At 50.7% G+C, this 17,036-nt stretch overlaps 1 protein-coding gene across 1 annotated transcript in view; it reads left to right on the forward strand.

Annotated features, from left to right (window-relative positions):
- The window catches only part of DISC1 (DISC1 scaffold protein), a 297,325-nt gene that overhangs the window by 39,051 nt on the left and 241,238 nt on the right, over nucleotides 1-17,036 (forward strand). Inside the window, exons 2-3 of the mRNA XM_054972088.1 lie at nucleotides 1,449-2,470; nucleotides 2,948-3,017. Of these exons, the coding sequence (XP_054828063.1) occupies nucleotides 1,449-2,470; nucleotides 2,948-3,017 (1,092 nt within the window). The remainder of the gene's footprint in view (nucleotides 1-1,448; nucleotides 2,471-2,947; nucleotides 3,018-17,036) is intronic.

Raw genomic sequence — 17,036 nt, forward strand, 5'->3', positions numbered from 1 at the left:
TGATTATTTAAGGCACATACAGAACAAAATAAACTGACTCCACAACTGTAAAATTGCAAATGGAGGGCAGTCATATGGAAGAACTGTACCCAAACTGATTCCACTTGGGAATCAACTGCTAAGAAAATCAGGCATAAGTCAAATGTGCAGAAAACCCCTTGGAATCTCCCCACTTGTGTTCTGTTGCCAAGCAACCACTTACCTAGCCTCACTATAGAAACCATTTTTCTTTAGAGGGTCCACTATGCAGGTGAAAATACGTCACACACCTTTTAATAATAAATAAATATATTTACAGAGCTTACAAATGTTTTGTGCAAAGTAATGATGAATAACTAGTAAAAACTGGATGTTCTTTTATTTTAAAACAACCTAAATTTCTTTGTCCATAATTAAACAGTCATTCTATGCAATAAAATAAAATGGCAAATACAATATTGTAACAGTTCAGCAAAACAACAATGTAAAACAACTATGCAAAATATACATAAGATAGTAATAGAAATCATAACAATAAAACAGTACTTCTTCAATGGAGCAGTGTGGTGACTCCCTTCATGCTATCTATCAAAAACCTCTCAGTGGTTCAGGCAGGTAGGGCAGACACAATTTGCCACCTGTCTAGTCTCTAGTTACTTGATATAGAGCCTCAGTCCCTTTTCACACTGGGTCCCCTCTCTCCATCTCTCAGATATCTCCGAAGGGGCAACTAGTTCCACACATTAACTGTCCCTCACCCAGTTTCTGGACTAAAATATTCTGAGCTACAAGAGGACTTCCTAAATCACACATAGCATATCATCAGCATTTATTCACCAAAATATGTCTGCAAGTTTCCAAATGTCTCTCCATTTTAGTGCAGATTCTGTACCTTTCATAACCCAAAAATGTAAGTCAAAACATTATAGTGTGCTAGCTACAACCCTGTTTCTATTAACGTCCTGATATGGGTTTTGTTAAATGTCTTTTATTTATCTAGACTGAGAGATCTTATCAGAACAAGATTGCTACCTGGTCTATTTTAAACCAGTCTGACTGAATTTTTGCATGCTGGCTACATTGTTCTTTCTAAAAGTCAGCGTCAGTGCTGCTTAATGAATAATGTTTAAATATACATCTGTTTAAATAAATCAGCATATGTAACATGAATATATAGCGGCCCAAACTGAGGAAGACTGGAATTTCTGTATCATGAAAGGGAGAGAAACATGAGCATGATTCATTAGGCAGCTTGTGTAAAAGCTTGTTTGACCGATGAATGTGAGAGCAGTGTAAATGTTCATTATTCCAATTGTCATCTATGCAGTTGTTCTGAAAGATTATCCTGCTCAAAACTTAAGCTAGTGAACTGTTTAAGTATTTTACAGGCCAACAACTTGCTTTGGATGTTATTCTGTTTAAAGGTAGGATATTTTTTGTGACAGTTTTATATTTTGTGTTTATTTTAGAGCTCGAGGGTTGCTCGCTACTTTCAGGGTCTTTTCACAAAAAGAAGCTATCAAAGAGGCCTGGATACTTGAGAACTGGTGAGCTGCAGCAGATAGAATTTCACCCTCCTGCTGATTGTGAACCATTTAGTCCAAAGGAACTTGAGCACCATGGCAGGAAACACCTCAGAGGTTTTAAGAACTGCTCTTTGAAAAGAAGAAACAAAAATGACTTGGGATTTTTCCATTGTAATGTGCATCTATGTACCATGGTTCCTTCAGATGCAGCAACTGGGTCAGCTGCTACTGAAACAACAGCTAGTCACAGAGTACAGGAATCAGAAAATCTAATCCTACCTGTTTGTCTTCCAGTTGCTGTATGTAAAGAAGATGCCTTACCTGCATACAACTCATATTCACCACAAACCAATTTGTTAGACCCTGTGAAGGATACTGCTTGCAGTAGTGGCTCACAGGAGAAGAAAAGAATGCACACTTTCAGTCAGAAGGCAGTGAACAACAATCAGGAATTTGAAAGCAGAGAAGTCGTTGGTAGTTCTTCCCGTTCTCAAGGTCTCTTTAATTCAAGTTTTAGCTTCATCCAGCTCTCTTTAAATTCAGCTTTTGAATCAAGTGGAGTTGTGGGCCCATCAGACTGCAGTGAGTCTAAAGACATTCTGCAAGTATGCAGTGTAGGAAAATCCTATAATGGTAATTTACATGTACACGGGGAGGATCAAGGAACTTCAGGGAAAAAATCATGGGCTTCATCCTGCAGCTGTGTGTGTGCTGAAGACTGTAAGTGCCCAAGGGAGACAACAGAGGATGATAAATTGCACAGTTTTGAGACTCTTTCACTTTTACATGCAAATGCTGCATTTTCATGTTCCACTGATTCTTTGGATGCAACATCTGCTGGTTCTTCTGTGACCTCAGGCTATGAAAGTAGTACCACTCTTAGTGATTACAGCTGGGATTCTCTGATCAGGAAGTATGAACCAGTCCTCCAGGAGTGCTTACTTGGCAACCAAAGTGCATTAAAGGTTGGTTTTTTTTATTCATGCTTCTTTTGTGCTTATGAGCCTTTAAGCAAGCCAATCCATGGGTTGTAACAGAATACAGAAAACAGTTGTAGCCTTTGTTTTGTTGAACTTTTTGTAAGGACTAAAAAAGGATTGTGAAGAGTTTTCTAGCCCCTCTTTGCCTCTCCACCTTTCCTGGATCCCATGGAGGCATTCTCTCACATTTCACGTATCTGTACCCCTCTGTGCCAGTAGCACACAACATCCCATGTCCCTGGGCCTAATGCTAGGTTCCTCCCCCTCATCTACTTCCCATTTTTTCAAAATCTGTTTTTCTTGGATTCATCTTCCCTCTGGGAATTGCTTTTCCACTCACTGCTTAATACATTTATCCCAATTTAAAACTAAATAAGAATTGCTGCTTTTTAACTTTATGATGTTATATGTAACTTTTATTCTATAAAGTTTCAAAATATTGGTGTCTTTTATTTAATGCAGATACAGTCTTTAATCGTTAAGCTTCAGAAGCTTCAAGAGAAAGCAGTAGCTGAAGATGATTATGAGAGAGGTAAGTTTTTGTGCTATGGAAACCTTTCCTTTTATATTTCTGACAGTGTTCACAGCTGCAATTACAAATGGGGTGATGGGTCTACCTAAACAGTGTTCTCTATCTTTATATGTCTTTAAAGCCATGTACTTAAGATCACTTGAGCTAGGGGTAGTTTTCAACTTGCTCCCGTTCCCTCATAGTTTAGGTAGCTGAAGATTGAAAGGGGTAGAGTTTCTTCCAATCTTTGTAAATGTGTATTTGTGGGTACAGCAGGTGCTGCAGTCCTTGTTGGCATGGAGTAAGTCATTATTCCAAATACATTAAGGTGTAGTACAAGGGGGTGATCTTATTGAAGTGTGATCTTATTTTCACTGCATTTTCTCTAGTGCAAGCACTCTTCTGTTGATGACCTGGTTGTTCTGTACATAGGTTTTTTTCCCCTGATTTCTGAAGAACTGGAACTATGGATATTTGTTCACTGTCACAGAGTTCTGATGGGCCACAGTGTGTATACAGGAGTCTCAACCATGTCTAACTATGCATAAGAAGCATGTAATGTTGGCTATATATGCTTAATATGTTTCATTTTAGAGGGACTTTGTGCAGTTTCTGGAGCTCCTTTTAGGGTTTTGCCTTGCATGTTTCTTTAAGACAGACATGTTAAAATTTTGTAATTACATTTTTATAGATCTTTATGCATTGGGGTGGACCCTATCAGATTGTACAAAAAAGGCAGACTTAAAGAAGCAACATACATTTTCCCTAACTTTTTACAGTTTGACCTACTTCTTTCTGTCTTTCCTTCTCATCGAGCTATTCTTACCCAAGGTTTTGGACTGGTTTTTATTATTTTGCTGTCATATGAATCAACTTATGAATATCTTGTGTGAAAACCACATTATCCATCTCAGGGGAAAGCTTCTGATCTTGGAATGACAGCAAGAAATATTAAAACCTTGACCTTTCTTTTTCTTTTCTGTCATATCATGTCCGAGGCCCAGCGCGGAGGCCTCGGACTCGCCGCCGCGGCACCCCCCACCCCCGCAGCAACCCCTGCACCCCCCGTCGCTTACCTGGAGTCCGGCGACGGGGCAAGCAGAGGAGACGCGGGGCAGGGCAGCCTGCGAGGCGACCCGCCCCTTCCCGAGGTGCCCGCCTGGCCGCCGGCTGAAAGCCCGGGTGGACAGCCGTTCGCCGGCGCGGCGCCCCGGCGGCTCAGGCGGCAGCCAAGGCCCCAGCCACCACGGCAGGGCACGGGTGGTGGGAAGGCCAGAGGCAGGCCGGGCCAGGCCATGCCGGGCGGGCGGACACCGGCGCAGGCGCCCTCAGCCAGCCTTGGTCCTGCCCCGCGGCAGCGAGGGAGGAGAGGGGAGACCAACCGGGCCCAGTCCAGCCTTCGGGCAAGGACAGGCAGGGCCGAGCGTGGCCAGGAGAGGCCCGGCCCGCCGCCAGTCAGGGGAAGGGAGGGCGGCCGGGCCAGGGAGGCGGGAGGAACCCGCGGGACTCGCCAATGGGCTAGGTCCGGGTGGGGCTGGCAGTTATGGCCGCACCTGGCCCAGGTGGTGGGGAAGGCTGTGGGCGGAGGAGCATGGGAGAGGGGGTGGGGCTGAGAAGGGCCTGTGGGTATTTAAGAAAGCTCCCCTGGCAGGCCGAAGAGGAGAAAAGAAGTCAGACTGCCCTGAAGTTAAGGTGCAGTCGACTGGGTGGAGCTAAGTGCTGTCCGGGACCCCCCGGTACAGACAGGGGCCGCCCTTTCTGAGGCCGCCAGGGGACGGGCACCCGCTCACCCCTGAGCCCGCCAAGTCAACCCGCCGCCCCAGGACGGACCCGCCGGGCCGCCCCACTTGGACCCACTGCCGCCGCTGCCAGGGGGCGCCACCGGGCCTGACATTGTGGTGGAGAATGCGCGCACGGATCCCGCTGTGAGACGCCCGTGACCGCACCTTCCAACCCCGCCCGGCTGGACAAGAGCCCGTGCCTATTTGCGCCCCGCAACCTTCCACTCGCCTCCCCGGCCACAGGGTCCTGCTCATACGATGGAGGCTACGTCCATCATGGACCAGGCAGCAGCAGGTGCAACAGGCGGCGCCGGACAACCCACGGCCCCGCCCGCCCCGGACCTCGGCCAACTGAGCCAGTAGATGGCGGAGCAGCAGGTACGGCTCCTACGGGAGATGGCCGTGCAACAGCAGGAGACTCAGACCGCCCTCCTCCATGGCCTGGCTCAAGCCCTGGGGACGGGAACGGCCGGGACCCCCCCGGGCCCGGACGTGGTGCGCCCTTCCAACTGACGAAATTAGGAGACAGCAACGAGATCGATGCCTACTTGGAGGCGTTTGAGCGCACCGCCGAGGCCGCCCAGTGGCCGAGGGACCAATGGGCATTCATCATAGGGCCCTACCTAACGGGGGAGGCCCAGGCGGCCTTGAAGGCTCTACCGAAGGAAGAGAGCACCAACTACCCAACCCTGAAGGCCACCATCCTCAATCGATATGAAGTGACCCCGGATTCCTACCGGCAGCGTTTCCGTGCTATCACCTACAAGAAGGTCGAGCGGCCCTGGACCCTGATCAACGCCCTCCGGGATTCTGCCTACCGTTGGCTGTGACCCGTTATTAATAGTGGTCGAAGTAGCCGGCCGGCGCCTCTCCGCCTTCCTGGACAGCGGCAGTTTGGTCTCGATGGTCCGCACCCGCCTGCTGCCTCCGGACCTCCCAGTCCTCCGTTCGACGTCGGTGGCCTGTCTTCACGGGCACTCGGAGACCTACCTGGTGGTAAAAGTCCCCCTGACATGCCGCGGCCGAACCTGGGAGGTAGAACTGGACCGCGTCCCAGCCCTCCCGTACCCTGTCTTCTTGCGGCGCGACGCCCCGAACTTCCACCAGCACCTCCGGGACGCACGAGGCGCCGACGAGGTGCTGCCGGCGGAGTCCACCTCCGGCGACCACCCCACACAATCCAGGCCGGGTCCCGCACCCCAGGACTGGACCACGGACCTGGAGTTCGTCGCCTGCCAAGCTGACGACCCCTCCCTCGGGGCCTCTGAGACACGGTAGCGGTGAGTGACGGGGTGGTGATGGACGCGAGGCGAGCATGCCGAACACCCCGGGTCATCCAGGAAGGGGGCGTGTGGTTCCGCATCACGGTGACAAGGGGTAATGAGGCCCGACAGCTTCTAGTCCCGCAGGCCTACCGACGGACCGTCTTGACCCACGCACATGACCACAGTTGGGCCGGTCACCAGGGCCCCAACAACACCTTAGCCCGGGTCCTGACCTGCTTCTTCTGGCCATCCGTGTCCCAAGACATGAAGAATTACTGCCGGACCTGCAACGTGTGTCAGCGGACCTCCAATCGCCTTCCACCCCGCGCCCCTCTTGCCCCCATGCCGGTGATCCACACACCCTTCGAGCGGGTGGCCATGGACTTCATCGGCCCCTTGCCATGGACCGCCCGAGGGTGTCGATTCCTGCTCGTTCTGGTGGATTATGCCACCCGGTACCCAGAAGCCGTGCCCCTGCGTACCATGCAAGGCCCCGGGGTGGCCAGAGCCCTAGTCCGGTTCTTCGCCCAGGTGGGCATCCCACAAGAGTTAATCTTGGACTGCGGCACCCCGTTTACGGCCTCCGTCACCCGGCAACTGTGCCGCACCATGGGGGTACGGCAGATCTTTGCATCAATATACCACCTGCAGACCGACAGCTTGGTGGAGCGCTTCAACCAAACTCTCAAGCAGATGCTGCGGTGGCTGGCCCACGATCGCCCGGCCCAGTGGGACCTCTTTGTCGACCCCCTGCTGTTCGCAGTCCGTGAGTCGCCCCAAGCTTCGACCGGCTTCACCCCTTTCGAATTGCTGTACGGGCGCAACCCCTGGGGGATCCTAGGGGTGATGGACGGACAGCAGGCCACCCCGCAACCCCAGCCGGGGCAGCCCGCTCCAGAGTACGTCCGGGACCTTCCTGAGCGGCTCGAGACAGCCCAGGTGCTGGCTGGCCAGAACCTGGAGAAGGCACGCATGGCGCAGAAGGGCCGTTACGACCGGGGGACCCGGCTGAGGACTTTCCGAGAGGGAGACCGGGTCCTGGTCTGCCGAAGGGTGTTTGGGCCACACCACCAGGGTGACCCCTGGCAGGGGCCCTTCCCCATCAAGCGGGTGCTCGGCCCCCAGTCCTACGAGGTCCAATGCAGCCCTTCTCCTCACCAAATCAAACGCCTGCATGTGAACGACCTGAAGGGGTGGCGGGACCGCCCACCGGGAGAATGCCAGCTGGCTGATGACTTCTTCGACCCCCCGGCGGGGGACCTGCCCTGGACGGACTGCCAGCCGGAAGAGACCACCCCCGGGCTCGACGGGGCCCTGCAGCCAGAGCAACGACAACAGCTGCAAGGCCTGCTGGCCAGCCTACCGGGCTGCTTTTCTACCCGGCCGGGGCGTACAACGCTAGCGGAGCACGCCATCCCCACGGCCCCAGGTCAAGTAGCCCGATCAACCTGGAGACCCCTCCCGCGGAAACAGTGGGATGCGGTGGCCTGAGAAGTGGAGGAGATGTTAAGGCTAGGCGTGATCCAACCGTCCCGCAGCGAGTGGCGGAGCCCCATCGTACTAGTCCCGAAACCGGACGGCTCCGTGCGCTTCTGCGTCGATTACCGGGAGGTGAACAAGGTCGTGAAATTCGATGCGCACCCTATGCCCCAAGCGGACATACTCATCGACCAGCTGGGGGCTGCCCGTTACCTCTCGGCCGTAGACCTGACCAAGGGCTATTGGCAGGTCCTGATGGTCCCAGGGGACCGGGAGAAGACGGCATTCGCCACCCCGCAGGGCCTATTCGAATTCCAAGTCATGCCGTTCGGCCTGCACGGTGCAGCGGCTACGTTCCAGCGGCTGGTCGACCGAGCCCTCGCCCAGTGCCAAGGATTTGCCACAGCCTACATAGACGACATCCTTGTCTAGAGCCCTGACTGGCCGTCCCACCTTCACCACCTCAGGCTGGTGCTGCAAGCCCTCCGGGACGCCGGTCTGAAGGCCAACCCAACCAAGAGTCGCCTCGGCTTCCAGGAGCTGAAGTACCTCAGCTTCCTGGTCGGGCAGGGGCAGCTACGACCCCTCCCGGACAAGGTGGCTACGTTGGAGGCGTGCCCACAGCCAAGGACTAAGAAGCAGTTACGAGGGTTCCTAGGGTTGGTGGGCTATTATAGTAAGTTTATCGCCCGGTATGCCAGCCGAGCCAGCCCCCTGACCGATTGCCTCCAGAAGGACCAGCCCAACCAGATCCAGTGGACCCCAGAGAGGCAGAAGGCCTTCGGCGACCTCAAGGCCGCCCTGTCTGGGTCTCCGGTACTACACAACCCGGACTTCGAACGCCCCTTCATACTCCAGACAGATGCTTCAGACACCAGCCTGGGCGCCATCCTAGCCCAGGAGCACGAGGGGCAGGAGCGCCCGGTACTTTTTATCAGCCGGAAGCTCCAGCCGGCAGAACGTAAGTATGCCGTCATCGAGAAAGAGGCCCTGGCCATGAAGTGGGCCGTCGGGGCCCTACAATATTACCTCGTTAACAACCCCTTCACCCTCGTGACGGACCACGCCCCCTTGTTTGGATGTCCCGGCTGAAGGATCATAACGCCAGAGTACTCAGATGGTACCTGTCCCTTCTCCCTTTCAGCTTCTCCATCCGACACTGGCCCGGGAGGTTGCACGCCAACGCCGACTTCCTGTCACGGATGTTCGCCGACGAGAAACACCCCTACACAACGCAAAGAGGGGGGGGTGTCCGAGGCCCGGCGTGGAGGCTTCGGACTCGCCGCGCGGCACCCCCCACCCCCGCAGCAATCCCCGCACCCCCCGTCACTTACCTGGAGTCCGGCGACGGGGCAAGCAGAGGAGACGCGGGGCAGGGCAGCCCGCAAGGCGACCCGCCCCTTCCCGAGGCGCCTGCCGGGCCGCCGGCCAAAAGCCCGGGTGGACAGCCATTCGCCGGTGCGGCGCCCCGGCGGCTCAGGCGGCGGCCGAGGCCCCAGCCGCCGCGGCAGGGCATGGGCGGCAGGAAGGCCAGAGGCAGGCCAGGCCAGGCTGCGCCGGGCGGGCGGACGCCGGCGCAGGTGCCCTCGGCCAGCCCTGGCCCCGCCCCACGGCAGCGAGGGAGGGGAGGGGAGGAGACCAACCAGGCCCAGTCCAGCCTTCGGGCAAGGACAGGCAGGGCCGAGCGCAGCCAGGAGAGGCCTGGCCCGCCGCCAGTCAGGGGAAGGGAGGGCGGCCGGGCCAGGGAGGCGGGAGGAACCCGCGGGACTCGCCAATGGGCTAGGTCCGGGTGGGGCTGGCAGGTATGGCTGCACCTGGCCCAGGTGGTGGGGATGGCTGTGGGCGGAGGAGCATGGGAGAGGGGGTGGGGCTGAGAAGGGCATGTGGGTATTTAAGAAAGCTCCCCTGGCAGGCCGAAGAGGACAAAAGAAGTCAGACTGCCCTGAAGTTAAGGTGCAGTCGACTGGGTGGAGCTAAGTGCTGTCCAGGACCCCCCGGTACAGACAGGGGCCGCCCTTTCTGAGGCTGCCAGGGGACGGGCACCCACTCACCCCTGAGCCCACCAAGTCAACCCGCCGCCCCAGGACGGACCCGCCGGGGCCGCCCCACTTGGACCCGCCGCCGCTGCCGCTGCCAGGGGGCGCCACCGGGCCTGACATATCAGTTTCAGCCGTTTGCAGAAAGTACTTTGTAGTTAAGTGAAAATAGCAAAATCATATCTAGTGAAAAGTTTAAAACTAAATAAAGAAATATTTACTACCATTTGTCTTTGCAAAATGGCTGATCATCAGTAAAAAGAATGAATGATATGCAGAATATGTCATGGTGATGATGGGAGAGAGAAAATGAATGATGGAAGCTAGCTGATCACATCAGACAAAATGTTTTAGATCATGTTTTGGACTGTTGCAAGGGAGTGGAATGAAATTAACCAGTAGTGTAATGAGAAGAGGTGAGAGAATATTAATAGTTTGAGCACATCCTGTGTTCTTCTTACTTTGTAAATCATTATCCTAGAAATTATCCTAGAACAGTCTTTTCCCTGAGAGCCACCATATTTGAGAACATAAGGAGAGCCCTGCTGAGTCAGATCAAATGTCAGTGTACTCCAACATCCTGTTTCCATGTGCTGTTTCCTCAGCAACTGGAACTTACAGTGAAATCCTAAACAGAGTTACTCCAGTCTAAGCATTAGCATTTTGCAGTTAGTGGCCTATTTCCTCTGAACAAGGAGATTGCGTTATATAATGCTTCCCACCCATACTTTGTCATCAAATTTGAAAGCAGCTTTTGATCTCTTCAGCCCCTTTTCATCTTCAACCATGAATGGAATTGTGGATTTTGCTGGATGTGTTTAAAAATGGCATTTTGAGCACAGAACTTTTCCTGAACTGAATAGCACAGGAGATGTTTTTTACACGGTAACTTTTCTCATTAAGAGTAGTTTTATAATATGAATTAAGTGCTTTCAGTTTTTAGCTGACGTTTCTTCAGCATAATAAGGAGTGATAAGGTGGTGATGACTTACAGCATCTTTGACACGTGTTAGGGAGAAAGCAGAGAGAGGAGTTTGGGAGATATTCTTTGTGTGACCTTCCAGAGGGCGTGCCTGTCTGAGACACTACGTCCTGTCCCCAAGGCCTGCCCTGACTGTTCGATTGAAGCCATTTGGATAAGTCTTCTGGAAAAAGTTAGTAATGATTACAAAGAAGCCATCTGCCTTGATTGGTGGCCAGGAGTATATGTCTTGTAGGGCTGATGATTACCTAGGGATTTGTGGGTTAGATTAGGGCTGTGTTCCCAGATGCATTGTGTTCCCTTTGCTACACCTGGTAAACATGATGCTTTGAAATTAGAGAAAAGGTCCTGCCTTCTTAATCAAGGTTATATTTTTTATCTAATGCATTATAGCATTAGTGTTGTTAGTTACAGTGACTGGAAACTTCTGTTTCAATATTTGATTAGGGAAGGAGGATCATGTCAATAAAAGCAAATTTGTCAACATAAAAGATAAATGTATTGATGATTGTTTTATGATTTATTGCATTTATTGTATTTGTCTAAAATAATAGGGTTCACATAACATAGTTCTGGCTTTAGGCAATGGAGGATGATTTGTTGTTGATAAATAACAATCTTTACTTAATTGCAAAACATGAGTACACATCTATTCAATGCCTGAGTGTAATGGCTAATTTTCGAATGAGCTGGTTCATTACTATTCATGGTGCTTTAATTTTTTTGGTTATGAGAGTAATTATGTGTTGGAAATAGGGATTCACTCCTTATAATGGAAGTATGTCTAGTAATCACAATGTAATGTAGTATTTAATTATCCTTTCTGAAGTCCCTATATAATTCTGCCATATGGATTATTGGAGGAGCCCCGTGGCACAGAGTGGTAAGCTGCAGTACTGCAGCCCAAGCTCTGCTTACGACCTGAGTTCGATCCTGATGGAAGCTGGGTTCAGGTAGTTGGCTCAAGGTTGACTCAGCCTTCTATCCTTCTTAGGTCAGTAAAATGAGTACCCAGGTTCCTGGGGGTAAAGTGTAGATGACTGGGGAAGGCAATGGTAAACCACCCCGTAAAAAGTCTGCCAAGAAAATGTTGTGATGCGATGTCCCCCCCATGGGTCAGTAATGACTTGGTGTTTGCATAGGGGACTACCTTTACCTTTTATGGATTATTGGGCCCTCTGTATCTTGATACTTCTTTAAACCAGATGCATAGACGCACACAGTCTCAAAGGTATAAGATCATATATCTTAGTATGGGTTTCTTGAGCAACAGCAATGGGTGAATTAAACATTTTTCACCTTGCTGGCATTGGGGAGCTTTTTTGTTGTTGACAGTGAGAGGTTAATTTATTAAGAATTTCTTGAAGAAACTTCCCCATGATAATAAAGAAGGAATTAGTTAATACTAATTATCTTAAGAAGTTCTTTGTCTTAATAACAGAGGAACAATGCTTTGTGATGGATTTTTGCCACTGTTTCTAATTATTGCATGGCTTGATAGGATTTTCCAGAGTACTAGGGTATTATTTCATTGTTGTGGATTTTGGGTGGTATTTCCCTCTGGGTAAGACAATATTAGTTCTGGAGTATATGATGTTCTATCTGGGTTATGTCTATTGTAACAGAAGGCAATGGGTTAATTTTAATTCCCTCCTTGCCTTCCCTGCCATCAACCCCATTGGGGAATTTAATGGAGATTTGTCTTCTAGCTAGTTACTAATGTATTGGTAATAAGATCCAGTGGTAATGAATGATTAATTTAATAGAGCTAATGTAAATTGAAGTAGTTCTTTAGGAAATATTGATGTACTGGAAATAGCCCAATGCAGAGTTGTCAGATCTCAATCTTTAGCTCTGAGACTTGGGGCTGGGGGCTCATTTTTTGGTGGCAAGTTGAAATTTCAGGATGGTCAGCTAGCTCACATGTTTGATGGCTTAAAAAAACAACTCCTATACATTTTTTTCCTGGAAACTGCTACATATGTTGGCTTGGATGTTGCTTAGAGTTCCATGGGTGCAAGAAGAGAAGCAATTGTCTCTGATCCTCTCCTATTCCTGTCCCAAGGTATTCATAGGGGTCCCCCATTCCCCAGGAGCAGCATTGGGGGGTGTTTTGAGCTGCCATGGGAAGTAGGAATGTGAAAATTACCCCCTCCTTGTGCCCACAGAAATCTAGGAAGGATCTATCCTATTAATTGGAAATGGTTGATAAGCTGCACTAGCTTCTTATATTTTACATTTATCATATAGTTTCCATGTTATTTTTAATTTTAAAAAATATTTAATAAATATCCCTTCAAAACCATATGATTTTGAATATACACATTCACAAAATATTGTGTGATGAATAGAACATCCCTTCAGAACAATATGATTGTGAATATACACAAATACTATATGGTACAGTTCTTAGTGGTGTGTCAAATTAATAACATTAGTCCTACTAATAAGCATGATAGCACCAGACCCCAGTCCATGATATCACCAAGCCCTGACCTATGAGTCTCAGGTTTTAGGAAGTGGACAACGTAGTAACCCTAGTCCCATATGGGACTGATTTGATTAGAGGGCAGCAGTTGCCAAGCTATGATGAATTAGGTAGGTGATATTTGGCTTTTGGGCTGTCTCCAGTTCACCAAAGGTTTTCTTCTGATCTACAACTATGCATTGTTGCCTTATAGAGACTTGCCTGTGGGTTATGTTTCTTGTGGTGAAGGAGAGCTGGAGCTTTTACAGGAAAAAAAATTAGTGAGCCAAACCTCCTCAACACTTTGGGAATCATGGAAAGATTTCACTACTGTTTAGCCGTAAGAATATGTATTGCAGAAAATATGCAGATAGTGATAAATTCTTAATCTGAGGGTATTCCATCCTGAAAAAGAAGCAGCATTAGAATGTACTGAGTGCTACAGATAACAGGGTGACACATTGATAAGCACTGTAAACTACATTTTGAGATTTGATGTAACATAAAATTGAGTGCCTTAATGAAACTTAGCTGTATTTGACATGGCCTTGAAAAATGACATTGATGCAGACTTTCAAGATTGCATTATGTGTACGATAGACACTGAGCAATGGTATACCTTCAGCAAAATAACATTGTAGAGTCCTTCTTCAACTTCATAAGCCTGCAAGTGGGATTAATGTTTTTATAATGTTCCTCCATATAAAAGCTGCGTGAATGTTGAAAGTGTTATGTCAGTTAGAAAGATTTTCTTCCTGTATGTGAAGTACATTAATGCAGTCATCCATCCATCGTCAGGAATGGTTCTGGACAGTGAAGACCTACCATGGTATCAGCCTACAAACTGAATGCTGCAGGCAATAAGTATAATGAGCAGTAATTAACAACAACAGCAACAACAACAACAACCAATTTCTATACCAGCCTTCAGGACAACTCAACTCCCACTTAGAGTGAGAGTTACTAGATAGATACTAGACAGATTGATATACCGGCCTTCAGGACAACTTAACTCCCGCATAGAGTGGTTTACAAAATGTGTTATTATTATCCTCACAACAATCACCCTGTGAGGTGAGTGGAGCTGAAGAGAGCTTCAAGTGGAGGAGTGGGAAATCAAACCTAGTTCTTCAGATTAGAGTCCTGCCACTCTTAACCACTACACCAAATTAACACACAACATATGCTAAGATAACTCCCTGAAGATAACTGCTGAGATAACTCCCTGAAGTATGGCATAACTAAATACCTGAAATTATTATAAACTTGACAAAGTGAAGAAAACTGGAGTTTGCAGAAAGCATAGATTAAAAGGATTGTTACTAATTTTGTAATTTTGAAGGTCTTTATGTGAAAGTGAGCCCCATTAGTTACAATAGTACTTTGGTACAATGGTAAGTGTTTAGGATTAGGAATGCAGGGACATTTGCAGATATTGCCAGATTTCAAGGGAAAGTATTATTGGTTCATCAGTATGGCAGGTAGGTCCAGGGGCAGTATGATAGTAAACTCCCTGAGCTAGACAAAACCTATGAAGTTTGGGTTAGAGGACAGTGACTCCCCTGTGGTCCTTCTGTTGCTTTACTAGATGTGACTCCATTCAACAAATTTACTGGCTGGAACTGTTAAGTGGGGATGTGAATAGAGTGGGAAAAGCCCTTCAAGCATTTTTAGTGCAGAGCTATGTTGTAGTCACTAAGTTCAGTTCAGGAAAACACAGAGCAGAACTTCCAAAGATGGTTGGTTCCCATAAGAGAAAACAGTACTTTAAGTATAAAGCTTGGTACAGAATATGGCAATGAGATTGCTTAATGTCATTAATTACAGGGAACATATATTTTCTGTTTTAAAAGAGCTGCATTCACTGCCATTTTTATCCCAGGTTCAATTAAGAATGCCTTTAAAACCCTACATGTCTTAGAACTAGAGGTGGGCATGGACTGGGAGTCGGCCATGGACCGCCGGTTTGTGGTCTGTGGACTTTCATGGACCACAGACAAGGAACTTTTAAACGGACTGGCCCGTTTTTGTGCAGTAGAGGATGGGAGCCTCGAAGGAAACTTGTGCTCATCTATGCAGAAGAAACCTTCCTCACGCCTGGGAGAAGGAGACTTGTGCTCTTCCATTTGGAAGCACCATTCCCCATGCTTGGGGAAGGAGACTTGGGTTCCCCATTCAGAAGGTCCCTTCCCTCTGCAGGTCAGGAGCCTGGCGACCACTAAATGATAATTTTTATTTTAAAGGAGTGGCCCCCATGTCACAGAAGTGGGTATTGACGGTCGCCCCCCTTTCCCTTTGGGGGAGCCCTTTCCTTGGACCGTGTGGGGTTAGTGTGGGGAGACTGCGGCTGCCACATCATGGAAGTCGGTATTGACGGCGGCCACCCCCTCCCTTTGGGGGCCCTCTTTCCTTGGACTACGTGGGGTTAGGGTGGGGAGCAGGCAGCTACCACATCGTGGAAGTGGGTCTTGACGGTGGCCACCCCTCCCTTCGGGGTCCCCCTTTCCTTGGACCAGTGGGGTTAGGGTGGGGAGCGGGCGGCCACCACGTTGTGGAAGTGGGTCTCGATGGAGGCCACCCCTCCCTCCGGGGGCCCCCTTTCCTTGGACCAGTGTGGTTAGGGTGAGAGACGGCGGCCACCACATCGTAGAGGTGGGTCTCGACAGTGACCACCCCCTCCCTTTTGGGGCCCCCCTTTCATTGGACCAGTGGGGTTAAGGTGGGGAGAGGGCGGCCACCACGTTGTGGAAGTGAGTCTCGACAGAGGCCACCCCATCCCTCTGGGGGCCCCCTTTCCTTGGACCAGTGGGGTTAGGGTGAGAGGCGGCGGCTACCACATCGTGGAGGTGGGTCTAGACAGTGACCACCCCATCCCTTTTGGGGCCCCCCTTTCATTGGACCAGTGGGATTAGGGTGGGGAGAGGGTGGCCACCATGTTGTGGAAGTGGGTCTCGACGGCGGACACCCCCTCCCTTTTGGGGCCCCTCTTTCATTGGACCAGTGGGGTTAGGGTGGGGAGAGGGTGGCCACCACATTGTGGAAGTGGGTATTGACGGCGGCCACCCCCTCTCTTTTGGGGCCCCCCTTTCATTGGACCAGTGGGGTTAGGGTGGGGAGAGGCTGGCCACCACATCATAGAGGTGGGTCTCGACAGTGACCACCCCCTCCCTTCGGGGGCCCTCTTTCCTTGGACTACGTGGGGTTAGGGTGGGGAGCAGGCAGCTACCACATCGTGGAAGTGGGTCTTGACGGTGGCCACCCCTCCCTTCGGGGGTCCCCTTTCCTTGGACCAGTGTGGTTAGGGTGAGAGACGGCGGCCACCACATCGTAGAGGTGGGTCTCGACAGTGACCACCCCCTCCCTTCGGGGGCCCTCTTTCCTTGGACTACGTAGGGTTAGGGTGGGGAGCAGGCAGCTACCACATTGTGGAAGTGGGTCTTGACGGTGGCCACCCCTCCCTTCGGGGTCCCCCTTTCCTTGGACCAGTGGGGTTAGGGTGGGGAACGGGCAGCCACCACGTTGTGGAAGTGGGTCTCGATGGAGGCCACCCCTCCCTCCGGGGGCCCCCTTTCCTTGGACCAGTGTGGTTAGGGTGAGAGACGGCGGCCACCACATCGTAGAGGTGGGTCTCGACAGTGACCACCCCCTCCCTTTTGGGGGCCCCCTTTCATTGGACCAGTGGGGTTAGGGTGGGGAGAGGGTGGCCACCATATTGTGGAAGTGGGTCTCGACAGCGGACACACCCTCCCTTTTGGGGCCCCCTTTCATTGGACCAGTGGGGTTAAGGTGGGGAGAGTGCAGCCACCACGTTGTGGAAGTGGGTATCGATGGTGGCCACCCCGTCCCTTTTGGGGGCCCTCTTTCATTGGACCAGTGGGGTTAGGGTGGGGAGAGGGTGGCCACCACATTGTGGAAGTGGGTATTGACGGCGGCCACCCCCTCTCTTTTGGGGCCCCCCTTTCATTGGACCAGTGGGGTTAGGGTGGGGAGAGGGCGGCCACCATGTCATAGAGGTGGGTCTCGACAGCGA

The sequence above is a fragment of the Eublepharis macularius genome, chromosome 1 (genome assembly GCF_028583425.1).
Source record: "Eublepharis macularius isolate TG4126 chromosome 1, MPM_Emac_v1.0, whole genome shotgun sequence".
NCBI lineage: Eukaryota > Metazoa > Chordata > Lepidosauria > Squamata > Eublepharidae > Eublepharis > Eublepharis macularius.